Here is a 12,481-nt window from a genome sequence, read left to right on the forward strand (position 1 = left end):
ATAATCGAATTCCCTTCTTGAGTTTCAGACGGATCAATTCATTTTGGGTATTGTTTCGCCTCACTTCGCAAAATAACATGGAGGTCAGTTGTGTTCTTTCAACAACAGATTTCAGTCTGAAGATAGTGGGGGCCTACTTAGATATCATAATTTTTTCCAATCTCTTTTCAGAATCATCGGGTTCATACTAAAGAATACAAAGGTACATGAGCTTATGTGCAGCTTCCCTGCCAGACAGTGGTGACACTGTCTCCGTGTTTGGACTCCTGTTATCATAAACCTTCCCTTTGCTAAAAAAAAAAGTACCCGTGTAAAAACACAAGCTGGTTTTACATGCATCTTTTCTACTGCTCTGAAGATTTCAACATTTGGGAACACCTTCGACGTCACCCAAACATTGGCAAACGTTTTAATTATCCTGTGTTTATTTTTCAGCTAGATTAAGGAAATGTTTCATCTGATTGTATCAAATAGCAAAATACTGTATTTATTTTTTTTACAAAAGCCTTGAATTCGTTTTCATAATTTGGACAAATCTAAAGTTCCTTTATTCCAAGTTACTTTTGCTATAAAATTCAACATAAAACTACATGATATAACATATGCACGGTAATAATCACAAAGGCAGCTTTAACATTTTAAACAGCACGTTTGAAAATGCATGAATCAGCACTGCACTATTCTATTTCTAGTCAGTTATCCCCCACTAGTTCCTCCACTTCTTATCTTCTACATTAAAATGTCTGCTGGGGACAGCAGCAGCAAATGTTAAGCACTTTGGAGAACACCAACCAATAGATTTATGTTTCAGTTTCAAATTGCAATTCCTAACAGATGGGAAAATGCCAGATTTGTTATTTAGAAGAACTTCAGATTTAAAACCCTTCAAATTTACAGGCAAGACCAATCAATTTTAGCATATTTTTTCATGTTTTTTAGCACATTTGTTTTCACATATTCAGGAGTGAAGCAGGTACTGTCTGATTTTATGGATATAACATACAGTTTTTGCTTACAGCCTATGGTCGTTGCTAATGTAGAGAACCATACTAACCTTTGTTGTCGTGCCAGATGTTTCCCGCTGAATCAAAAATTGTTGTGGGGATTTCATATGTATTTTGCAATAACTTCGATTTTTAACTGATCTTTCTCATGCGTAACTCCATAGCACCAGCCACACTTGCATGTCACCATCTAGCCTGCATCATGTAATTAATTGTAGCAGCAAATAAAAGGTATTAAAGAAGGACATACAGTATTCCAGCCACAGAAAATTCTGTCTGCCCAACCATTTTTAAGATCACAGGACACAGAAGGATTAGCAGATCAGCAGATAGAAAATTATCTTTTTGTTAAGTTTTTAATTCTGGACAGGCAATGTGCACAGACATATGGCTTATTTTACATTCCATAAAACTACGTATGTATAACCAACTCCATGTTGAATACAAGGTCTTATTTTTCACAAAAAAAATACCACAAACTTTAAAACACCGAAAATTAAAGAAGGCATCCTAAAGCATAAGGCAACATGTCATTTTAAAAGGCTAAAAAGAGCAGACCATGGTTTTCATTATCCCATCTGTTTGCCAAAAGTGATCAAAGCAGCAAAATGTTGCTTATTTCTTGGAGAATGTATAAAACCTCAAGAGGAAAATATTCTGCTTATTATTCCCATCTGACAGTACGTTATCGAACACAGCAACACTGAATCACTTGACAACTTATCTTCTGAAATCAATGTATTCAAAAGTGAAAGTGTGAGACAATCCATAAGAAATTAATGCCCTCAGTGATATAAAATCTTCACAACTGCAGTTCATTTTATTTCCATTAGGTCACATGCATGGGTAAAAAAAAATGGCGTGTTATTAATTATTCCAAAAATGTTAAACATAAAAAAATTTGGTTGGCAAGATTCAACTGAACCCTCACAATTACATGTGTAATTCATGACCCTGTAATCATTTAAATACTTTTAGTATTAATGTTTAAATATTCATGCTGTTACATTCATTTTCAAAATATCAGGGCGAACAAGCTGAAAGTATAATAGCTGCATTCTGTACTGTCAAAACAAAAATCAGCAGTAAAGCTAAAATACAAAAAATGTTGAAAGGGTATGTAAAATATTTGGAAAACAGCCATTTCCAGTAATTTAGCAATATTTACAACAATACTACCATTGTGTTGACTTTTTAGACACTAAGATAAACAGTACAAGAATGCACAATGCTGTGATTTACATTCATTTTTAAATATCCATAAAGCACTGGAAATTAAACCTACCTCAAGATCATCCAAAGACCGTGCAAGACTGAATCGTTTTGATCTTCCAAACGATCTTCTTCCAGATGATCTCTGTGGCATTTGTGGAAATCCCATTGAGATCCCTCGAAACTTGGAGTTCTGTTAATGTCAGAGAAAAGCACTTTACCATTGTAAAACAGGTACTGTACTGCTGTATACTATGGTCTATGTTTGTGCCGGAAGACAGTAAGTATAAATCATTAGTGAAAATTTACTGAACAAAATCTGGAGAAAGAAGTCCTTGAAGAGGGGAGGATGATAACAAAGAATAATACGTATACATGTATCAAAAGAAAGTTACAGCTTACATCTGCAACAAATTCAAAAATATGTTAAAAAAGTACTTTTTTGGATCAGGTTGCAACAGATCCTTTGATGGTAGCCGAGCATGGAGAATGTGCACACGTTAAGCCCCATGTTTTCAATAATTGTAGATTTTTAAAGGACCAATACTGTTGCATTTAAACATTTTTAACCCTATATCAGCTTGTGAGTTCCTTAACTTTGATGTGCCTTACGAATGAGTAAGAGGAAAAAAACGACAACTTGTTCATTTCTACTTTGGCTGATCTGCTCTCATCGCCTTCTTACCAATGACCCAACATGGAAATGAATGAGACTGGAGGTACCTTCAACCTAGAGCTTTCCTGACTACTAATTAATTGAAGTAGTTCAGGTGGGTAGCTGCGTCAGCATGCGTAGGCTGCAAAGGAACAAGTAACAGGTTCATTCCATGCTGAAAAGAGAAGAAAGAAAACACAACGTTCCAGTCGTGGAGCCTTCTTCAGGTGTGGCTCACACTAATTACTAAGAGACTAATTACTAATTAGTTGTCTCACTATGAGACAAAGTTTTCCCCTGAAACTCCAACCGAATGTCAATCCTGAGCGGACACACTGCTAAGACAGCCCTGTTCTCCCACATCCTTAGAACAGGCTATGTATAGCATTTGTCAGCCCCCTCCGGGGTTGCTACTGGAAGCTGTCCCCTTCTGGGGATTTGAGCTTTTCACTCCCCCAGAGTTTCACTACGAGACCCAGTTTCTCACTGTCCCCCTGATTCTCTTCTGTGTCGACTATCAAGAGACTCCCCGTGAGACACTGTTACTCTCTGCCACACCTGACAAGACTCTGACTCCCATAAGTTGACCAGGACTGTTCACTCACTAATCTATATATAGGGAATCCTGGTTTCACACCGCTGACACCAATCCCTTCAAATCCTCCTGTGCGTATTTGATTCCATTCTCGCCGTGTATCTGGGGTGTCTTGATGCCGCCCCCTGGAGACTTATCCTCATTTCGAAACTCCAGCTGCGGCCACTCAGCTGCGCAGGCTTGTTGAACAGACATGACATATTTAAATTCGTTATGCTGATTACTATCAACAGGGGTGATCGACTGGGGCCCTACTGGGAAAGTCACAGACCAGGGGTATACAGTAGATATCAAAAGTATTCACCTCCCCCCCCCCCCCCCCATATTGTGTTACACTGTGGAATCAAAATGTATTTAATTGGGATGTGTTGACATTGCTTTACTCAAAAGCCTTTATAATGTCAAAGTGAAAACAAAATTCTACAGATCCTCCTAAATTAATTATAAGCGTGCACTGTACATGGCAGAAGGCTTTATGCTCAGAGGAGACAAAACAAACATTAAGTCAAACAAGTAGAGGCCCTTTGGCCTATCTGGCCATTTGAAAATTATTAGCTTGTTGATCAAAATGCATCATACAACCATGTCTTTAATGAAGCCAGAGTATGACTGGGTAGCCTGTTCTACAGTTCCATGACCCTTTGGGTAAAGAAACTTCCTTTTCTCAGTTTTAAATGCACACAGAGGTCGTATTAGCGGGGAAAGGTTACTCATATAACAAAAACAGATCCTGTATGTGTGTCGCTTGTGTGTGTGAGGACTCGCAAGTAAAGTGCTAATTTAACAAGGGATGGGTACACACCACATCACTGGCTCTGTGTGTGTCCATTAGTGTTGTTGCATGTTTCAAGATATAAATCCATGTTGATTATTCCCTAGGAAGCTACTTCCACAAACTTCTCTAGTTTAATTCTAATAACATTTTTAAAGATTATTTGTCTTGTTTAGTTCCAGTTCTTTAGTTTTCTTAACAATATGAGGTGACCCAACTCAATAATATTTCTAATTTTAGAATAATTCCTTCAAGTGCAGCAAACATCTCACAGTTATAAGTGAATACAAGCACCTGGTATGAACCAACCAGGTCATTCTTAATATTTGTTAATTTACACCCGCATTAATAATTTTTTGTGCAAACAGTGTTGTTTAGGTGATTTGATAAAACAATGCCACATAATTGGATGAATGGGTAAAAGGGATACTCACAAATTGCCAGATGCAGTATATGATCTTTTCAAGTAAGCCAATTTTCACAAAAATGGCCACCTAAACTAAAACAAAGCATCGCGAAAGGCCCGTGGTGGGTGTTGACACGATGTGATTTCTGCCCAGTGCTCTGAATGTGAAGTGAAGTCTTTTCTGAATCAGTTCTGAATAATGAGTCAGAACACTCATTATGCTCACTGTATGTGACAACAAGACACGTGTCCTTTGATATATTACATTAAAAAAAGATATTAAGGAATTTCTATTTAACGTTTCAGGAAAATGTTTAATCCACACACAACATCTATCATCCTGTTTTTTTTCCTTCTTCCCAGTTACTCAGCAGATCTGCTCTTTTTAGAAACATCTAATTATACCAAATAGAAACAGACTGTAACTGTAAATGCTGCACAGCATTCATGCATGACTTGCAAGTGTGTTGAAAAGGTATGTAAAAGTATCTTTAGTTTTCTTTCCTGAACACATTTTCAAAGCTGCAATTTCAATGTTCATTTCCCTTTCAACTTCCCCTTAATCTTGCCATCTTACTCCTACGTCAGAAGAGGATAATAAACCTATTTTGCCAGTAGCCCTACTATTAAAATGATGGGTGAAGCTTTATGTGCCAGGGTTGGAATATAAAAGAATTACCAGTAATTACCATGGTATCATACGGGTAGTACCCTGTAATTTGCCTTGTTTCCTGAACAAAATTGTCTTCTTTCAGAACAGATGCGGGCTAAAAGAGATTTGATTCCCATCTTGCACACGTGAATTTTTTTTTTCCAGTAAATGAAGAGACAAAAATACAAATAAATAAGGAGGCCACATGTTTTCCTGACCAGTTAACAATTATTTTTGCAGTTCAGAACAACAGAATTGTGTTCATTTGCCAACAAAGAGAACTGTTCAGTATTGCTGCTGGAACTATGTTTCAGTTCTATCAAAAAGCCCCTTAAATGTCCTTAAAGCTCCAAGACACATTCATCTGGTTTAATTTTTCATGTGTCCAATAAGCCAATTTGTGTCTGACAGGTAATTTCCCTGCAGTATTTTCTTAAATTATCAACTCTGGATATTTACATCTCTGGAGGGATATTCTGTGACAGTACAGATTTTTTTTTCTAATGTTTAACAGCCAAGATCTTGTTCTAACGTGCAATTCAGTATTTTCTCCTGAAGAAGGTAAAAAGGACTCGAGCATTTTTTTATGCACAGATCACAATCTAGGTCAAACTTTTAATATATCCATATTCTTAAAGTTCCATCAATCCCTTTTCTAACTGCTCCATGCAACTCAGGGTCATGGGGGAGCCAGAGCCTATCCCAGCAAGCACCTGGTGCAAGGCAGGGTACACACAGACACACACAAACTCACGTTAGGGCCAGCTTTCCCAAAAACCAATTTACCTACCAGTATGTCTTTGGACTTTGGGAGGAAACTGGAACGCCAAGAGGAAACCCACACGAACATAGAGAGAACACATAAACTCTATGCAGACAGCACCCCAGATCCAGATTTGAGCCCAGGGCTCCAGCACTGTAAGACAGCAGTGCTAACCACTGCATAACCACACAACCTACATTCATAAAGTTAATCATAATAAAATCCAAAGTGGAGGACAGAATTTTCATTGATAAGGCAAAGGCCAAGCACTTCTGCCAGTTTTATGTTTTGCTCAACTGTTCGGGTCTAAAGAAAACAATTTCTCTTACAGAGCTGGATTCAAATCAAGGTCACTAAAGTGGAGTTTTAGAAATCTGCCCATTTATTTACGCTTATGAGCCAGGAGACACCTCCACAGTTCTCAGGCACTGTTACCCTGTCAGTCAGTGAAATACAAGACACAGCAAACGCCTATGCAGAACCTGTGAAGATTATAACAGAATATCAAATGATATGTTTTTCTTTCATCTGCCTGTTTTTTTTAATTTCCTGTCAATTTTCTCAGTACATACAGTATATTTTGAGTAAAAATCCTATAGATGTTATTGTATGCTTGTACTTCTATTGCAAAACTTTATTATTCCGGAAAGCTTTCTCTTCTCTAGCCAAACTTCTTCATATTAAACTTTATTAATACTGTGTTTATTAAAACGTTATGAAGAATAAAAATGTAATAGTCTCATTAGAGTGAACATTATAACATGGAAAGCATTTTTTCAAAATGCAAAACCAATATGTATAAAGAATGTTTTGGGAAACAAATTTAACATCAATGAAAAGACAATTTAATATTGGAGAAAACCGCTGTTTGGAAGAAAGGTCAAACTCACGATTTTAATGATGTATTTTTTTTCTACAAACTCAACAGCGGTGGAAGTGTAGTTTTTTTTTATAAATTAAATTAAGACTTTGAAACTAATGACTTCCTTATGCATGCTAACCCAACCTTCAGTTAGGCAAATGATTCAGCTGCCTACTTAAAAAAATGAAGCTTTCTTCCTACAGCAACATAATCAGATGCACTTTTGTGTTGCTTAGATACTGTGCAACTTCTTTTATCACAGGCTTCTTGTGTATTCTGGCTTGCTTGTGCACTTCAATAGGGCAACCTTGTTGCTTGACAGCTTCAATACAGCACAACTACTTATCTGTTCTGCCAACTGCAGCACCCTGTGAAAAAAGCTCACTTCTTCTTAGTTTCAGAGTTAATCTGAAAGCAAGTGGTGGCAACCATCTAACTATGTATTTCATGCCTATAAAATTGACTTTTAAATTAAGCATGACCTTTCCTGCTAATTTATTCCAATCTATTGCCAACCCCATTTCAAAGAAGACAAACTGGATTTTAATCTTAGTCGTATCATTAATTTAAAAGTTTAATTATTTGCAAATCAGCATTAGTTGAGGGCCACTTCTATATTTGTTTCCTAGAACTATGTTATGAATACTAAGAATATAAACTGTAAGATGCTGATTCACAAAATAAAAAAAAAGGTTTTCAAAGTCTGAAATAAACACTGTAGAATTTAATCCATTGCTGACCAAGTACCAAGTACTGCATAAATGTCTCAGTATGATTATTATTCCACAACTAAAATATATGGTGTGGTATGCTGTTCATAGAACATAACTTTTTTTGAAAATACCGCACCACAAAGTACATGCCTGGGCATGATTAGTAGTGAGGAGCTGAGGAGCTGACATACAGAAAATGAATGGTCTTAAAATTGTCTTGGTTTTTAAGCACAAAGTATACTGTTTCATAACACTACAGAAAATCAAAACTGGAACTGGAAAATATGAAATTAACTTTTTAATTTAGTGCCAATGGAAACTGAAAACTGAAGATGTTTTTTTTAAGCAATTCTGAATTATAAAACTAATCACCTAGTTATGTATTTCGACTGGAAGCCTGCAATTCCAAGTGTAATTATTAAAGGCTCAAAGTAAAATGTACTGGTTGCGGGGAAGGAAAATCCTTAGTACCTTAATGTAAGAAAACAGAGACACCTAGTGGCTTTTCTGAACAACACCAAAACACCTGACCTTGCAAAAAAATTGTTTTCACACAAAGTACCAGAACAATTGTTTTGTTGCAATACTGACAAGCTTCTAGTGTGTATTTGTGGAAACAGCACAGTATACAAAGAAACATTTCAGGCTGTGTTACTTTTCCTAGTTAAAACAATATTTACAAATTTGAATGCTGTTAAGCCTTATTTTTATTTAGTGTACACTTGTAACATAATGGAAACATAAAGCAAACATTTGTACTTGTTACAAAGATCACCAGATTAATAAACTCCAATATTCAGCCTCCAAACAATTACACAGACATTTATCATTAAAAAATCATCAATTTCTTTTCAGTATATTTACAGTTTCACTAGTCAGTGGTACCTCTATTTCCTTCACAAACTCTACAGTACATACCTGCCTTTCCAAATGCCTGGTTCAATGCTCTTGCTAGAGCATTTTTCCCTAAGCCACTCTCAAACATAATATTTCTTTCCTTTATTCTGGAACCTACTTCTCACAAATGTCAAAACACACTGACATTTGCTGACTGTGGTAGCCCCTCTCTCAAATACTACTCTCCCATCAAAGCCGTCTTATAAAAGTTTAAATTTGTGTCTTATAAAAGTTTAAATGCATGTCTGAAACCTTATCATGTTGGAACAGAGACTTCAAACTCTAGCTGACATCTGCAGATTCACCTCTAGAAAAGCTCTGTACTTTTCTCCATAAATGTTGCCTTCTGTTAGTACTAGGCTACTGAATATGCAAATAAGTCGTTTTGATGAAAATGACTAATATATTTTAGCATATTTTTCAAATCCATCTCATAAGAATAAACATGAGCTGCAGAATTGCACTGAAATACTGTATAGACCCTGTGAAACACGGTTTTTATCGTTTCACTTCAGCAAATCCTGTAAAATTAAAAGCACAGTGTTCTTACTGCTTGCATGCCTCCAATTTCCACCTCCTGCTGCGAATAAATTGCACACATTCTCAACCGCTGAATAACAATGTGTGCATCTTTCAGGCATTACAAAAGTTGCACTAAGGCAAACCAACAGAAAGAGTAGCAAAAAATGTTTCTGAAGATGCAGTTTAAAGGTTTGCTGGCCACTAAATGAATAAACAGCACTTACGGCTCAGATTCCAAACAACATCACAAAGAAAACAGTTTGTTTCTCAATTATTCTCCAAATGGCAAGCAGATGCTTAGGGAAAAAAAGACAACTTGAGACAGAAAAATAATAACATACTGTACAGGGAAAATAATATATACAGTGCCTTCCAGAAGTATTCACCCCTTTCCAATGATGTCCCACTTTGTTGAATTACAAAAGATGTATATTTCTTTTAAGTTAATCTTTTTAATCACAACTGGAATGCCCAAACCGAATGCTTTTGTGGGTGAAAATCATTAAATGTCAACAAAAACTACAAATAAAAAAAAACAAAATAACTCCCTTTCCTATGGAAATTCTTAAGTTGTTCAGGTACAGATAATTGCTTTGACAAATTACATAATTACTGTAGCTGAATGGCCTCTGTATGCAATAATACTGATTCACGTGATCTCAGAATCAACATATCTCTGCTAGGTCCCTCAATCAGGCAGGGAATTGCAAACAAAGCTTCAATCATGAAGACCAAAGAGCTTTAAAATCATAAAATTTGTTTAAGGGGGTTAAAGTTGTGGAAAGGCATTGATCACAAACTGAATACAAATTTCAAACACACTGAATACTCCTGTGAACACAGCAAATTCAATTCACGGAGAAGTGGAAAACCACCCGTACACTGCATAGGTCAGGCTGCCCCTCCAAACTGAACAGCTTGGAAAGGAGGAACCTGACACTGCCACTGTGAGGTCAACAGCAGCTTACAGAGGTACACAGTTCAGCTGAGAAGGGAGAAAATGCCCCTGAGTCAACAATATCCCAGCCACTACACAAAGCGTGTCTATATGGAAAGAAGTATTTGACAGATCCTGCAAACACATGACAAAAGATTTTGTTGTCCAACATGTCATAATTGCAGACTTTTTGGTCTAAATGCAACATGTTAATTCTGGAACAAAGCAAACACAGTGCATCACACTGTCAACACCATCCCTGCTGTCAAGCACAGTGAAAGCAATGTTAAGCAATGTTATGAGTCTGCTTCTAATCAGCAGGACCGGGAAGTTTGTCATAGTAAGTGCACAACAGACAGAGCAAAGTATAGGCAAATCCTAGAGGAAAACCTGCTCCAGCCAACTGAAGACCTAAAACTGGAATAAAAACTCACCTTTCAGTGGGATAATGAACCAAGGCACATGGCCAAAGATGCACTGGAGTGTCTTCAAGAAAATGAATATCTTTGAATGGCCCAGTCTATGTCCTGATTTGAAGGCCATAGAAAATCTTTGCCAAGGCTTCAAAACTTATGCCAATCGATGGATCCCAACCAAGTTGACAGGTCTTGAGAACGTTTGCGAAGAAGACTGGACAAAAACTGCATCAAGTCAGTAGGCGAAGGTGGCCACTACTTATGCAATCGACACATTTTAGTTTTTGATTTGTTTTTACAGTTTTTGCTGACATTTCACTTCTTTTATCCATATGTTCAAATTAATCTTTTATGTTTTTCTCAGAGAAAACGTTGTAGTCCTACTGTACTGTATGCATCATGTATAAATCACCATAAAGGGACAACACTGGAAGGAGGTAAAAACGTGCAGGGCACAGTAATAATTATAATACACAGTAATTATTTTAGTAATGACATCAGATGATTAAAAAGCCCATAACTCATAAGATAATCAAAATATCATATACAGTACAGACAAAAACCCATGTTTAACAGCATCAAATAGCTTCTAAGCATTTTGCTTTGGGAACAGAGGCTCACATGGTAAAAAAAATAATAAAACATGCTATTTAAAAACATGTAAGGAAAAAAGTTTTTTTAAAATGTTCTGGTCAGTTATCCATTTAAAATATTTCTCTGGATGGTCTGGAAAAAATCTAAGTGAAATCTTACAAAAATATGGGATAAAATAACATGAATTTTCTGTAATAGTACCAAGCTGATCTTAAGATCAGAACAAATGAGTTCACTGGTGCTGAGTAACTATTTAAAATCATAATGCGTTATGCCTGTATGCGAGTACAAAAGACTCTTTTACAGATATACTGTCATCTGTCAGGCACCTGCAGGAGTGGGATATCTATTAGCCGTTACTTTCCTACCTGACACACACCTACATTGTTTCAAGAACAGAACTGCAGTGTGAAAACAAATGTGCTTTGGGAGAAGCAGGTGTGCCCGGGAAAAGTAAGGGATATGGCTGAAATGAGCAAGGATGAAAAAAAAATAACTAATAGAACACACAAGGGGAGAATCTGTTCAGAAGAACATAATAACCTGGTTTAATCTTTTGTTTCATTATATGTTTTAGGTTATTATACTAAAACCTAATGGACTTAAAGTAACATCCCCTCAGCCACATGCTGTACAGTCACCCACTGTGGTTCGGTTAAATGCACCAAGTCAGAATCAGACATCAACTGGCTGCCAAACACAGGATCAAGAAGCCAGTAAGCCACAGAGTGTATGCTTCAAAACAATTTTTTTTCAGTGTAAATTTTGCACAGTAAAAAGACCCCATAGATCTTTCAGGAAGTTTCCCCTTCCACTTGTTTCACATTCATTTAATTATAATAATTCTTTGTACAGTATATGGCATTTTTCAGTTTACTGTTTCCACCCAGATGCAGGAGGCACTGGGAGCATCATGAGCCAACAGGTTAGGTGGAGAAGTGAAAAAATATTTCACCAACTGAATTAAGGCAGAGCTTTTAGGGAGGCCTAAGACTGTGCAAGACCAAAGTAGAATTCAGCCTGAGCACAAAGGTTAACTCCCACACTCTTACAAACTGGGATCTTTACTGAAGAGGTCACAAACGTGGTTTTAATGTCTCATTCAAGGATTTCTCTGGCCACCATACAGGAGAACTGGTCTGAAATTATTCTGAGGGGCGAGTGTCAATTACTGGCCAACCAGCTAGAGATGCAATCTGATTTCCCTTAATCCCGTACTAACCAGGTCCAGCCTTGCTTAGTTTCTGATCTGATAAAATCCAATACATACTTACTGTATGGAAAGTACAGTACCTCACAATGGTTTTAAACTATGATTTATTTTTCATTTGAATTATTTTCAAAGAAATGCCATGTTTCCTACTTAGCTGTACAGAAAAAAAAATGTGAAGGCTTTGATCTACTTTTGGCAATGCTATGTTCGTCAAGGCAAACTAGTATTTAACATTCAGTGAATGTGCCAATCTATGAGCAGCTGTTCT

At 36.7% G+C, this 12,481-nt stretch overlaps 1 protein-coding gene across 1 annotated transcript in view; it reads right to left on the reverse strand.

The window, feature by feature from the left end:
• rgs12b (regulator of G protein signaling 12b) overlaps positions 1–12,481 on the reverse strand; it is a 96,988-nt gene that overhangs the window by 74,640 nt on the left and 9,867 nt on the right. Inside the window, exon 3 of the mRNA XM_088911456.1 lies at positions 2,290–2,409. Coding sequence (XP_088767582.1) covers positions 2,290–2,409 — 120 coding nt within the window. The remainder of the gene's footprint in view (positions 1–2,289; positions 2,410–12,481) is intronic.

The sequence above is a fragment of the Atractosteus spatula genome, chromosome 1 (assembly GCF_055471065.1).
Source record: "Atractosteus spatula isolate fAtrSpa1 chromosome 1, fAtrSpa1.hap1, whole genome shotgun sequence".
Lineage (NCBI taxonomy): Eukaryota > Metazoa > Chordata > Actinopteri > Semionotiformes > Lepisosteidae > Atractosteus > Atractosteus spatula.